Below are 13,013 nucleotides of genomic sequence, written 5' to 3'. Positions count from 1 at the left end.
TCCCAATCACGGCTGGTTGTGATACAGCGTGGAATCGAACCAGGGTGTCTGTAGTGACGCCTCAAGCACTGAGATGCAGTGCCTTAGACTGCTGCGCCACTCGGGAGCATGGACTCATTTTGTAGGTAATAATAGTGTTTAACATGATTTTTTTAATGACTACCTCATCTCTTTACCCCACACATACAATTATCTGTATGGTCCCTCAGTCGAGCAGGGAATTTCAAACACAGATTCATCCATGAAGACCAAGGAGGTTTTCCAATGCCTCACAAAGACGGGTACCTATTGCTAGATGGTTAAATATAAAAAAAGCAGACATTGAATATCCGTTTGAGCATAGTGAAGTTATTAATTACACTTTGGATGGTGTATCAATACACCCAGTCACTACAAAGATACAGGTGTCCTCAGTTTCCAGAGAGGAAAGAAACGGCTCAGGGATTTCACCATGAGGCCAATGTTGACTTTAAAACAGTTAGTTTAATGGTTGTGATGGGTGAAGACTGAGGATGGATCAACAACTGTGTAGTTACTCCACAATACTAACCTAAATGACAGAGTGAAAAGAAGGAACCCTGTACAGAATAAAAAATATTCCAAAACTGTTTGCAATATGTCACTAAAATAAAACTGCAAAAAGTGTGGCAAAGAAATTCAACAATGTCCTGAGTACCACTCTTCATATTTTCAATTATGGTGGTGGCTGCATCATGTTATGGATATACTTGTCATAGGCAAGGACTAGGGAGTTTTGTAGGATACAAATAAATGGAATAGAGCTAAGCACAGGCAAAATCCTAGAGGAAAACCTGGTTGTCTGTTTTCTAACAAACTGGGAGACAAATTCACCTTTCAGCAGGACAATAACCTTAAACACAAGGCCAAATACTCACTGGAGTAGTTTACCAAGATGACATTGAATGTTTCTGAGTGGCCTATTTACAGTTTTGACTTAAATCTTCTTGAAACTCTATGGCAAGACTTGAGAATGGCTGTCTAGCAATGATCAACCACCAACTTGACAGAGCTTGAAGACATTTTTTAAAGAATAATGTGCAAATATTGTACAATCCAGGTGTTCAAAGCTCTTACACTTACCCAGAAAACCTCACAGCTGTAATCTCTGCCAAAGGGTGATTCAAACATTTATTGACTCAGGGGTGTGAATACTTACATAAATTAGATTTAATTTTCAGTACATTTATTTTAACATGTTTTCACTTTGTCATTATGGGGTATTGCGTGAGGAATATAATCAATTTTGAATTCAGGCTGTAAGGCAACAAAATGTGGGATAAGTCGAGGGGTATGAATACATTCTGAAGCCTGTGTATAGGCTACTGTAGAAGCGGTTGATTTTCCAGTTTATTAAAAAAAAACAAGCCGGAGTTGAATGTGGGATATTGAAAATATTGAATAAGTTATACGATCAAGTCGATATTGCTCTTTTGATCTAGATAGGGAGATGTTTGATACTGCTCTGTTAAATATCCCCCAGGAATTGTAACACAGTTAAATAATTAAACCCCCTAAATGTTGACATGATGTAACTGTACATCTGCTTCATGTTCTAGGTATCCAGGAGTTTCCAGAAAATATCAAGAACTGCAAAGTCCTGGCTATCGTTGAAGCGAGTGTGAATCCCATCTCCAAGTAAGTTTTGTTCAAATACTTTAAAAGCCATACCTGTGTATTTACCTACACACGCCGAAGGATATGACTACGGCCTTGAAATGTTAATTCGTAAACCCCTTCGGCTAGACCAGTCACGAAATGGAAGGATAAGGTCCCTTGTGTTCATTGTTCTCACTGACTTATGAGGCATTGTCTTAAGTGAATGTTTGCTCTTGCCAAATGAAATTGTCATTTGAGCTAATGCTACCACTGACAATGGGTAAAGATCATATTCAAAGCAAGATGGTTCAAAAAATGATATTTCTTGGGAACAGCAAAAAGTTGGCAGACATATACTTTCCATTCCAAAGATAAGATAAACGTTAGTGTTCCCAAAGGGAAAATTGTCTTGGATACTGGACACGCAATACTTTTCTGTAAAATAATAAAACCTCTTATTGTCTACTTTTTCAATTTTTCTTCTGTACTGTTAGGAGCTAGTGTAACAAGCATTTCGCTGCACCTGCTATAACGTCTGCTAAACGGTGTACGTGACCAATAAACTTTGATTTGAGTTTTATTGATTTATTTTTCTGCCCGAAGCCTGTGCCACATTTAGCCGAGATGTGCGTAGATGCAGTAATTTGTCTCATTTTTACGCTTCTTTTAAAAATAGAATAATAACACTATCCTACAACTAATGGCCTATATTGTTTCGTCCGGCTCCTGTGCGCATCTCCGGTTTTATTTCCTCTGCATTTATAATGTTAGTGATTTATGTTAGTGACGTGATCATGTTGCTCCTGTCTCCCCTGCAGGCTCCCAGAGGGTTTCACCCAGCTCCTCAGCCTGTCACAGCTCTACCTGAATGACGCCTTCCTCGAGTTCCTTCCAGCCAGCTTCGGCAGGTAAGACATCAGACAATCAATCAATCACAATTCAGATACACTGACTGTACAAAACTTTAGGAACATGCAATTTTTCATGACATAGACTGACCAGGTGAATCCAGGTGAATGCTATGATCTCTTATTATTGTCACCTGTTAAATCTTCAGTCAGTTTAGATGGAGGAGACAGGTTAAAGAAGGATTTTTAAGCCTTGAGACAATTGAGACGGATTGTGTATGTGTGTCAGTCAGAGGGTGAATGGGCGAGACAAAATATTTAAGTGCCTTTGAACGGGGTATGGTAGTAGGTGCCAGGCGCTCAAGTTTAAGTGTGTCAAGAAGTGCAACGCTGCTGGGTTTTTCACGCTCAACAGTTTCCCGTCTGTATCAAGAATGGTCCACTACCAAAAGGACATCCAGCCAACTTGACAAGTGTGACAGGCATTGGCGTCAACATGGGCCAGAATCTGTGTGGAACGCTTTCGACACCTTGTAGTCCATGCCCTGACAAGTTGAGGCTGTTTTGAGGGCATAAGGGGAGCAAATCTCCAAAAGCAAATACACTGCGTTTGTTGGCCTTAAAGTACACAAGTGCTCACATGCAAGGAAGCAGGCAGGTATTGAAAATGGGTTCAAGGGGTGAAATTTTGTCTCCTCAGTCACAAAAAATAGCATGACAAGGTACTGTAGGTTATTCCCTCGACAGGAAGCCGTTACCTTATAGTGATGTTGGAATGACGGGCATAAATCCACGTTTACTTATCTCATCTTCAGAGTTGGGGACCTTAACCTCCCCATGGAAATTATTTAAACTGGGAAAGGGCGTGCGTGCGTTGCAGTTGTGCGTGCGTTGCAGGTTTGAGTTGCAGTTGTTCGTGCGTGCGTTGCAGTTGTGCGTGCGTTGCAGGTTTGAGTTGCAGTTGTTCGTGCGTGCGTTGCAGGTTTGAGTTGCAGTTGTGCGTGCGTTGCAGTTGTGCGTTGTGCGTGCGTTGCAGTTGTGCGTGCGTTGCAGTTGTGCGTGCGTTGCAGGTTTGAGTTGCAGTTCGTGCGTGCTTTGCAGGTTTGAGTTGCAGTTGTTCGTGCGTGCGTTGCAGGTTTGAGTTGCAGTTGTTCGTGCGTGCGTTGCAGGTTTGAGTTGCAGTTGTGCGTTGCAGTTGTGCGTGTGTGTGTGTTGCAGTGTGAGGTTAGAAGTCAGAGGAACCAGTATGTGTATGAATGCAGTGTGATGTGAAAGTTTGAGATAAAATCAACTGCTACAACCCTCTTTCTTCTTCAATTGCTTCAACTTCCACACTCCCCTGTCTCTATAGAGACTAACTCTTTATCATATAACTCATCTCTCCCACGGTGAAGATCACAACTGTATTGTGATCACAACTGTAAAGTGCATTCGGAAAGTTTTCAGGTTTGAGTTGCAGTTGTTCGTGCGTGCGTTGCAGGTTTGAGTTGCAGTTGTGCGTGCGTTGCAGTTGTGCGTTGTGCGTGCGTTGCAGTTGTGCGTGCGTTGCAGTTGTGCGTGCGTTGCAGGTTTGAGTTGCAGTTCGTGCGTGCTTTGCAGGTTTGAGTTGCAGTTGTTCGTGCGTGCGTTGCAGGTTTGAGTTGCAGTTGTTCGTGCGTGCGTTGCAGGTTTGAGTTGCAGTTGTGCGTTGCAGTTGTGCGTGTGTGTGTGTTGCAGTGTGAGGTTAGAAGTCAGAGGAACCAGTATGTGTATGAATGCAGTGTGATGTGAAAGTTTGAGATAAAATCAACTGCTACAACCCTCTTTCTTCTTCAATTGCTTCAACTTCCACACTCCCCTGTCTCTATAGAGACTAACTCTTTATCATATAACTCATCTCTCCCACGGTGAAGATCACAACTGTATTGTGATCACAACTGTAAAGTGCATTCGGAAAGTTTTCAGACCCCTTTCCTTTATCCAAATTTTGTTACGTTACACAGCCTAATTCTAAAATGGATTCAATTGTTTTTTTTCTTCTTTTCATGACTCTAAACGCAATACCCCATAATGACAAAGCAAAAATTGTTTTGTAGATTTTTTTTAACTGAAATTACATTTACATAAGTATTCAGACCTTTTACTCTGTACTTTGTTGAAGCACCTTTGGCAGTGATTACAGCGTCGAGTCTTCTTGGGTATGATGATACAAGCTTGGCACACCTGTATTTGGGGAGTTTCTCCCATTATTCTTTGGCAGTGATTACAGCGTCGAGTCTTCTTGGGTATGATGATACAAGCTTGGCACACCTGTATTTGGGGAGTTTCTCCCATTATTCTTTGGCAGTGATTACAGCGTCGAGTCTTCTTGGGTATGATGATACAAGCTTGGCACACCTGTATTTGGGGAGTTTCTCCCATTATTCTTTGGCAGTGATTACAGCGTCGAGTCTTCTTGGGTATGATGATACAAGCTTGGCACACCTGTATTTGGGGAGTTTCTCCCATTATTCTTTGGCAGTGATTACAGCGTCGAGTCTTCTTGGGTATGATGATACAAGCTTAGCACACCTGTATTTGGGGAGTTTCTCCCATTATAGTCACTTACCTGACCAAGGCTCTTCTCCCCTGATGGCTCAGTTTGGCCGTGAGGACAGCTATAGCAAGTGTCTTGATGGTGCCAAACTTCTTCCATTTAAGAATGTATTTTTTATTTTATTTAACCTTTTATTTAACCAGGCAAGTCAGTTAAGAACAAATTCTCATTTACAATGATGTCCTACCCCAGCCAAACCCTAACCCGGACGACGCTGGGCCAATTGTGCCCCGCCCTATTTGGACTCTCAATCACGGCCGGTTGTGATAGAGCCTGGAATCGAACCAGGGTCTGTAGTGATGCCTCTAGCACTGAGATGCAGTGCCTTAAACCGCTGCGCCACTCGGGAGGCCATTGTGCTCTTGGGGAACTTCAATGCCGCAGAAATGTTTTGGTACCCTTCCCCAGATCCGTGCCTCAGCACAATCCTGTCTCGCTCTACGGAGAATTACTTTGACCTCATGGCTTGGTTTTTGCTCTGACATTTACTGTCAACTGTGGGACCTTATATAGACAGGTGTGTGCCTTTCCAAACCATGCCCAATCAATTGAATTTACCACAGGTGGACTCCAATCAAGTTGTAGTAACATCTCAACGATAATCAATGGGAACAGGATGCAACTGAGCGCAATTTTGAGTTTCATAGCAAAGGGTCTGAATGCTTGTGTAAATAAGGTATTTCAGTTTTTTTTGCAAAAAATCTACAAACCTGTTTTCGCTATGTCATTATGGGGTATTGTGTGTAGATTGAGGAACATTTTTTTATGTAACCAATTTCAGAATAAGGCTGTAACGTAACAAAATTTGGGGAAGGGGTCTGAATACTTTCCGAACTTACTGTAAGCTATAGTATGTAATCATGGCTAGATCATATAGGTTTATGACATGGGAGGAAACCTTGCTACTGACCTTATGTAGCTTTCTCTTGGGCTCAGTTTCCCCACTTTACAGCTGAATCACAGCTGGGTTTCAAACTAGCAGGAGTCATGTGGAATCTTGAATTACATATCAGTATGGCTCACATCGTTGGTCAGGCCCCAGTGATCCAGCTCCAGGATAAGCCTTTGTTTTTAGACAAAACCATCCAGTAAAACAACACTATCCCATGTCCCTGAAGACTGGTCAATATATTTCACTTTGAGTATACACAGTGAGTGTTATGTCATTGACTTGTATTCTACCTCTATCTCTCGCTCTCCTCTTCCTCTCTCACTCTCCCTCAGGTTGACTAAACTGCAGATCCTGGAGCTGAGAGAGAACCAGTTAAAGATGCTGCCAAAGTAAGTTTTCTGTCTCTGTTTCACATGTTGTTTTCCCCACATCAAAGCCCTTGCAGACCTCACAGCTCACAGTCCACAGACGAACAAGAGGTGGCTCTTCGTGAGCAACCATGATTGTGGGAGGGAGAAAAAAGGACAAGTGCCTTTCTATTGTTCGCTCGCTCTCTCTTCTCTCTCTTCTCTCTCCCTCTCTACCCTACAGACTCTTGCTTTCTCAGTCTCTCTCACTTTTTCTCTGTGGCATTGAATTTCACCGTGTGGAATTTAAATTTACCAGACATTTGAGAAATTTACCGGACCCATATGCATTGGGTGCATAACCGGATTAGGGCGCCCACCCACGGTGTTCAGAATGACCGAACTCACATTTCGATTATGGTAATTCATCTTAACAGAACATGCAAGTGGAGGATGCAACGCCGTGTGTCCTTACCGCTCACATGGAAGATGTTAGAATACCTGTCCACATTTACTTTTCCTCAGCCAACAAGACGAGTAACGAACAGCTAAATCACTAGCCTTTGCAGGCGGAGCGTGAGTTTAAAGTTTGGGGGAGTACATTTTCACCATAATTTTTTTTTTGCCTTTTATAATAAAGCATTCCATGCGTCATCACATTTGCAGACTTATGTGATGAGTAGATTGGATAGTCATAATTTAGGCAAATAATAGAACTCATAATTTAGGCAAATAATAGAACTCAATCACTGTTTGCGAAAAAGACTGTTCAATGCATGGCTGAGCGTGTATAGCGTAGAGACCTGGGCTATAGGCTATATCAGAAGTTTCTTTCTTTGCACAGGAAAAACACATTTCATGCAGTTGTAGTTCACTTTATATGACTGGAGACATAAGCAGAATCTGTTTTTATTATGGCAAATTACAGGGTAGCCTACTCTGCTGACACTGACAAACAGATCAATAAAAACAATGTCCATATAAGAGCCCAATGAGGAGAGACACGCATAGAATGACGTTCATCTAAACTGGAGGAGGAAATGATTGTCCGAAAACTAACTTTTAAGTGGCACTGACCCAACAATGATAGTGGATATGCGCAGTGCGCGCTCACCGGGGATATGGCCGATGCTCTCAGCTGGTGCCAATAAGATAGGCTTTTAGGCCTACTGTTCGCTCAATTAAGTTGAGAATGTTGATCATGTAAAGTCCATCTTTTTAGTTGTCTTCTCTTTACAGCAATAGCCTTTTGCCTTCCGAACTGTACTGAACAAAAATATAAAAGCAACATGTAAAGTGTTGGTCCCATGTTTCATGAGCTGAAATAAAAGATCCCAGAAATGTTCCATAGCCACAAAAAGCTTATTTCTCTCAAATGTTGTGCACAAATTAGTTTACATCCCTTTTTAGTGAGCATTTCTCCTTTACCAAGAGAATCCATCCACCTGACAGGTGTGAGGGAGCGCGCAATTGGCATGCTGACTGCAAAGCTGTTGCCAGAGAATTTAATGTCAATTTCTCTACCATAAGCCATCTCCAACGTCGTTTTAGAAAATTTGGCAGTACGTACAACCGGATGGGAGGAGCATGAGCAGGTAAGCAGCGTGGCGGAGCGACGCTCCAAAATACAAACATTTCTGATAAATATGTTATATTGCAATAGGCTGTTCTCCTGCAAGCCCTACTAGTGAAAGTTTACCAATACCTTGCGGTGTGGTGTGCAAAAAATTCCAGAAAATGTGCTATTAACAACTATGAGCTTACCCAAACTGGAGAAGCTGGATCCATCACATGACAGCCTGTGGGATCTGGAATCTTTCATTGACCAATACTACCATTCCGGCTGCGATATGGATTGCGGGGATTCCTTAACTCAGGCTGGCCATAAGAACCAAGACACCGGGATCTCTGCCATAAAGCCTGCCAAAAGATTTAGGAACTCATCCAGTGACACGGTTGATTTAAACAACTCCACCGGCGATGACGTCAACGCTTCCAAAGTGTTCATAGTCTCCATAACTCAAAAGCTGTCTGTTTTTAGATGAAATGAGAAAGAACCTGGCTGACCTCAACATCGCCATCGCTTTCAATAACAAAAAACTTGGATATGCGCAAAGAGAATAAAACGCTAAGGGGCACTGTTGATAAATTGGAAATCAAAGTAAACAATGTTGACCGTGACAACAGAGTCCTTCAAGAGACCGTGCTGGATACACAGATACGCAGTATGCGGGATAACTTAATATTCTCTGGTACTGAAAAGGTTAAATCTAGAAACCGTCTGTGCGCGAGTTCATATCTACTAATCTGACAATTTCACAAGACCAGCTACAATGAATTACATTTTCGCAAGTACATAGAATAGGAAGCACATCCCACCATGGCCTGTGCACCATAATAGCTTGTTTTGAGGACTTCCAGCAGAAAATCAGGGTACAAAGAAAAGGAAGTCAGCTCAAAGGCACAAACTATGGAATGAACGACCAGTTCCCTAAAGAAATCAGAGAAAGAAGGAAAATACTTTACCCAACATAAAAAAAAAAAAATAGACAAATGAGTAGAAGCTTCTCTATGGTGGTTGATAAACTGTACAGTACCAGTCAAAAGTTTGGACACCTACTCGTTCAAGGGTTTTTCTTTATTTTTACTAGTGAAGACATCAAAACTATGAAATAACACACGGAATCATATATTAACCAAAAAAGTGTTAAACAAATCTAAATATATTTTTTATATTTGAGATTCTTCAAGTAGCCACCCATTGCCTTGATCACAGCTTTGCACACTTTTGTGATTCTCTCAACCAGCTTCATGAGGTAGTCACCTGGAATGCATTTCCATGAACAGGTGTGCCTTGTTAAAAGTTAATTTGTGGAATTTCTTTCCTTAATGCGTTTGAGCCAATCAGTTGTGTTGTGACAAGGTAGGGGTGGTATACAGAAGCCCTATTTGGTAAAAGACCTAGTCCATATTATGGCAAGAACAGCTCAAATAAGCAAATAGAAATGACAGTCCATCATTACTTTTAAGACATGAGGGTCAGTCAATCCAGAACATTTCAACAACTTTGACAGTTTCTTCAAGTGCAGTCGCAAAACCATCAAGCACTTTGACGAAACTGGCTCTCATGAGGACCGCCACAGGAAAGGAAGACCCAGAGGATAAGTTCATTAGTGTTAGCAGCCTCAGAAATTGTAGAGGTTTGTAACCACCAAGACTCTTCCTTGTGCTGGCCGCCTGGTCATACTGAGCAATTTGGGGAGAAGAGCCTTGGTCAGGGAGGTGATCAAGAACCCGATGGTCACTCTGACAGAGCTCCAGAGTTCCTCTGTGGAGATGGGAGAACCTTCCAGAACGACAGCCGTCTCTGGTGGAGTGCTGCAATCAGGCCTTTATGATAGAGTGGCAAGACGGAAGCCACTCCTCAGTAAAATGCACATGACAGCCCGCTTGGAGTTTGCCAAAAGTCACCTAAAGGACTCTCCGACCATGAGAAACAAGATTCTCTGGACTGATGAAACCTAGATTCAACTCTTTGGCCTGAATGCCAAGCGTCACGTCTGGAGGAAACCTGGCACCATCCCTACGGTGAAGTATGCTGATGGCAGCATCATGCTGTGGGGATGTTTTTTAGCAGCAGGGACTGGGAGACTAGTCAGGATTGGGGAAAAGAAGAATGGAGAAAAGTACAGAGAGATCCTTAATGAAAACCTGCTCCAGAGCGCTCAGGACCTCAGACACGGCCAAGACAGCACAGGAGTGGTTTCCGGACATCTCTGAATGTCCTTGAGTGGCCCGGCCTGAGCCTGGACTTGACCCCGATCTAATATCTCTGGAGAGACCTGAAAATAGCTGTGCAGCGACGCTCCCCATCCAACCTGGCAGAGTTTGAGAGGATCTGCAGAGAAGAATGGGAGAAACTCCCCAAATACAGTTGTGCCAAGATTATAGCGTCATACCCAAGAACACTCGAGGCTATAATCGCTGCCTAAGGTGCTGTAACAAGGTACTGAGTAAAGGGTCTGAATACTTATGTAAATGTGATATATTTATTTTTAATACATTTGAGAAAAAAATCTTAAACCTGTTTTTGCTTTGTCATTATGGTGTATTGTGTGTAGATTGAGGAAAACCCTTTTTATTTAATCAATTTTAGAATTTGTAAAGTAACAAAATGTGGAAAAAGTCGAGGGGTCTGACTACTTTCTGATTGCACTGTATATAGTATGTATAACCAGGTAGTAGAAGCCTAAGTATTTTTGTCCATTAGTTTACTCCAATTAGGGATGATGGGGTTACTGGGAAAATACTTTTAAATATATATATTTACCAAAAAGTATATAGGGGATTGGAAATTATGCAGACAATTACACTGTGGCTTCTATCAACAATATTAAAGCTGATCAACTGGCCTCACAACCACAGACCACGTGTAACCTCGCCAGTCCAGGACCTACAAATTTGGCTTCTTCACCTGCGGGATCGTTTGAGACCAGCCACCCGGACAGCTGATGAAACTGTGGGTTTGCACAACCAAATAATTTCTGCTCAAACTTCAGAAACCGTCACAGAGAAGCTCATCTGGGGGCTCGTCGTCCTCACCAGGGTCTTGACCGGACTGCGGTTCGGCGTCGTAACTGACTTCAGTGGGCAAATGCTCACCTCCGATGGCCACTGGCACACTGGAGAAGTGTGCTCTTCATGGATGAATCCCGGTTTCAACTGGGGCCGGCAGATGGCAGACAGTGTGTATAGCGTTGTGTGGGCAAGCGGTTTGCTGATGTCAACGCTGTGAACAGAGCGCCCCATGGTGGCAGTGGGGTTATGGTATAGGCAGCCATAAGCTATGGACAATTAACATAAGTGCATTTTATCGATGGAAATTTGAATGCACAGAGAAACCGTGACGAGTTTCTGAGGCCCATTGTTGTGCTATTCGTCCTTACGGACCCATGTCGCTGTTCCTAGAAGCTGAAACTGTCCCAGTTCTTCCATGGCCTGCATACTCACAAGACATGTCACCCATTGGGTGCTCTGGATTGACATGTACGACAGTGTGCTCCAGTTCCTGCCAATATCCAGCAACTTCGCACATCCATTGAACAGGAGTGGGACAACATTCCACAGGCCACAATCAACAGCCTGATCAACTCTATGCGAAGGAGATGTCACGCTGCATGAGGCAAATGGTGGTCACACCAGATACTAGCTGGTTTTCTGATCCACAGCCAACTTTTGTTTTTAAGGTATCTGTGACCAACAGATGCATATCTGTATTCCCAGTCATGTGAAATCCATAGATTAGGGCCTAATGCATTTATTTTAGTTAACTGATTTCCTTATTTGAACTGTAACTCAGTAAAATCTTTGAAATTGTTGCATTTATAATTTTGTTTTGTGTATGTTGTAGCCTGACTAGTTATCGGTTTATATTGTTAGCATGTATTCATGTTTTCGTCATGTCCGCAAAAACTTTACACTGACACTCGCGAATACTGTAAGGCCATACAAAGTTGATTTCCTTTTTGGAACGATTCAAATTATTAATTTAAACCAACAAAACAAACGACTCACTTCGTCATTGTATTCCTTGGGATTCTGCTCAATCGTGTTGAGTCTAATTTTTGAATCAGGAACAGGGATTTTTAGAAAATATTAGATGTAGCCTTTTTTGGATTATGTGGCAGCAATACTTCCAGTTGATTTTGGCTTCCAATGTATGGAACATTGTAGCTCAGTAGATGCTAGTCAGCCGGCAAACGAAACACTTCTAAGGTAGTTAAGATACATTTGACTGTACTATAAGGGTGCAGTTCCTGGAAGAAGGAAAATAGTGGGCTTGCTTCAGCTGTATAAAAAGATTTGTAGCCTACCGTAGCCATTTGATCTTTGATATATTGAATGAAGAAATTATTTTATAAAGGCATAAAATGGATTTAGTTGTAATGTTGCAATGTTTTACAACGAAGGTGGTCAACCATCCTCCAGGAGAGCTACTGGGGGTGCTGCTTTTCCTTCCAGTCCCCCTCTAACAAACCACATTTCAGAAATGAGCTGCTCAACCAGACCTTGATAAAATGACACTGATGTGTTTGAGCAGTAGCTCTCCAAGCTGACTCACAATGTGTTTTATATAGTTACCTAACATGTATTCTACTTTGTTGGGGGGGTTAAGTGCCTTGCACAGCAACAGGAGATGGTACATGGGATCAAAGGTTAGCCTCCCAGTGTCGATACCACATGTATGCTTACTTTTTTATACGTACATAGCTACGCCGCCTATTTGTTGATCATGGAAATGTGGTTAAAAGTCGTGAAGTCATCTAAAAATCATGAAATTCTGACCGTAGCTCCTGTTCTGTTTCATCTTTTGAAAGCCTTTTCTTTCATATAAAAAACTATGATTATAAAGAGGATCCAGAGTGCCACAGGTGGTTTTGAAGTCTCCTTTTCTCTTTTCTGTCTCGCTCTTCCCCTCTGCTCAGTCTCGTTACCTCGCTCTCTTTCTCTACCCTCTCTCTGTGTCTCTCTATCTCTGTCTAATTGAAGCCTATCCGGTGTATCTAGGTCCAGTTCTTCTGTTGTCCCCTAGCTGACTGGTCCTCTGTGTTCTGTGTCTGAGACAGCAGCCAGGCCTGTTAGGGACTGGAGCTCTGACAAACAGAAGGCCTAATGGCAGGATGGATGCCAGAGACGCACAAACATCCCTGGATATAAATAAACACATACACAAA

At 42.3% G+C, this 13,013-nt stretch overlaps 1 protein-coding gene across 6 annotated transcripts in view; it reads left to right on the top strand.

The window, feature by feature from the left end:
- The window catches only part of LOC139552199 (erbin-like), a 117,361-nt gene that overhangs the window by 63,471 nt on the left and 40,877 nt on the right, over positions 1-13,013 (top strand). For all 6 annotated transcript variants that reach the window (XM_071363679.1, XM_071363682.1, XM_071363678.1 and 3 more), the window contains exons 5-7: positions 1,578-1,656; positions 2,436-2,525; positions 6,265-6,321. In XM_071363679.1, the coding sequence (XP_071219780.1) occupies positions 1,578-1,656; positions 2,436-2,525; positions 6,265-6,321 (226 nt within the window). The remainder of the gene's footprint in view (positions 1-1,577; positions 1,657-2,435; positions 2,526-6,264; positions 6,322-13,013) is intronic.

Source organism: Salvelinus alpinus, chromosome 24 (assembly GCF_045679555.1).
Source record: "Salvelinus alpinus chromosome 24, SLU_Salpinus.1, whole genome shotgun sequence".
NCBI lineage: Eukaryota > Metazoa > Chordata > Actinopteri > Salmoniformes > Salmonidae > Salvelinus > Salvelinus alpinus.
The sequence above is the reverse complement of the archived record's forward strand: the minus strand, read 5'-3'. Positions and strand labels throughout refer to the sequence as shown.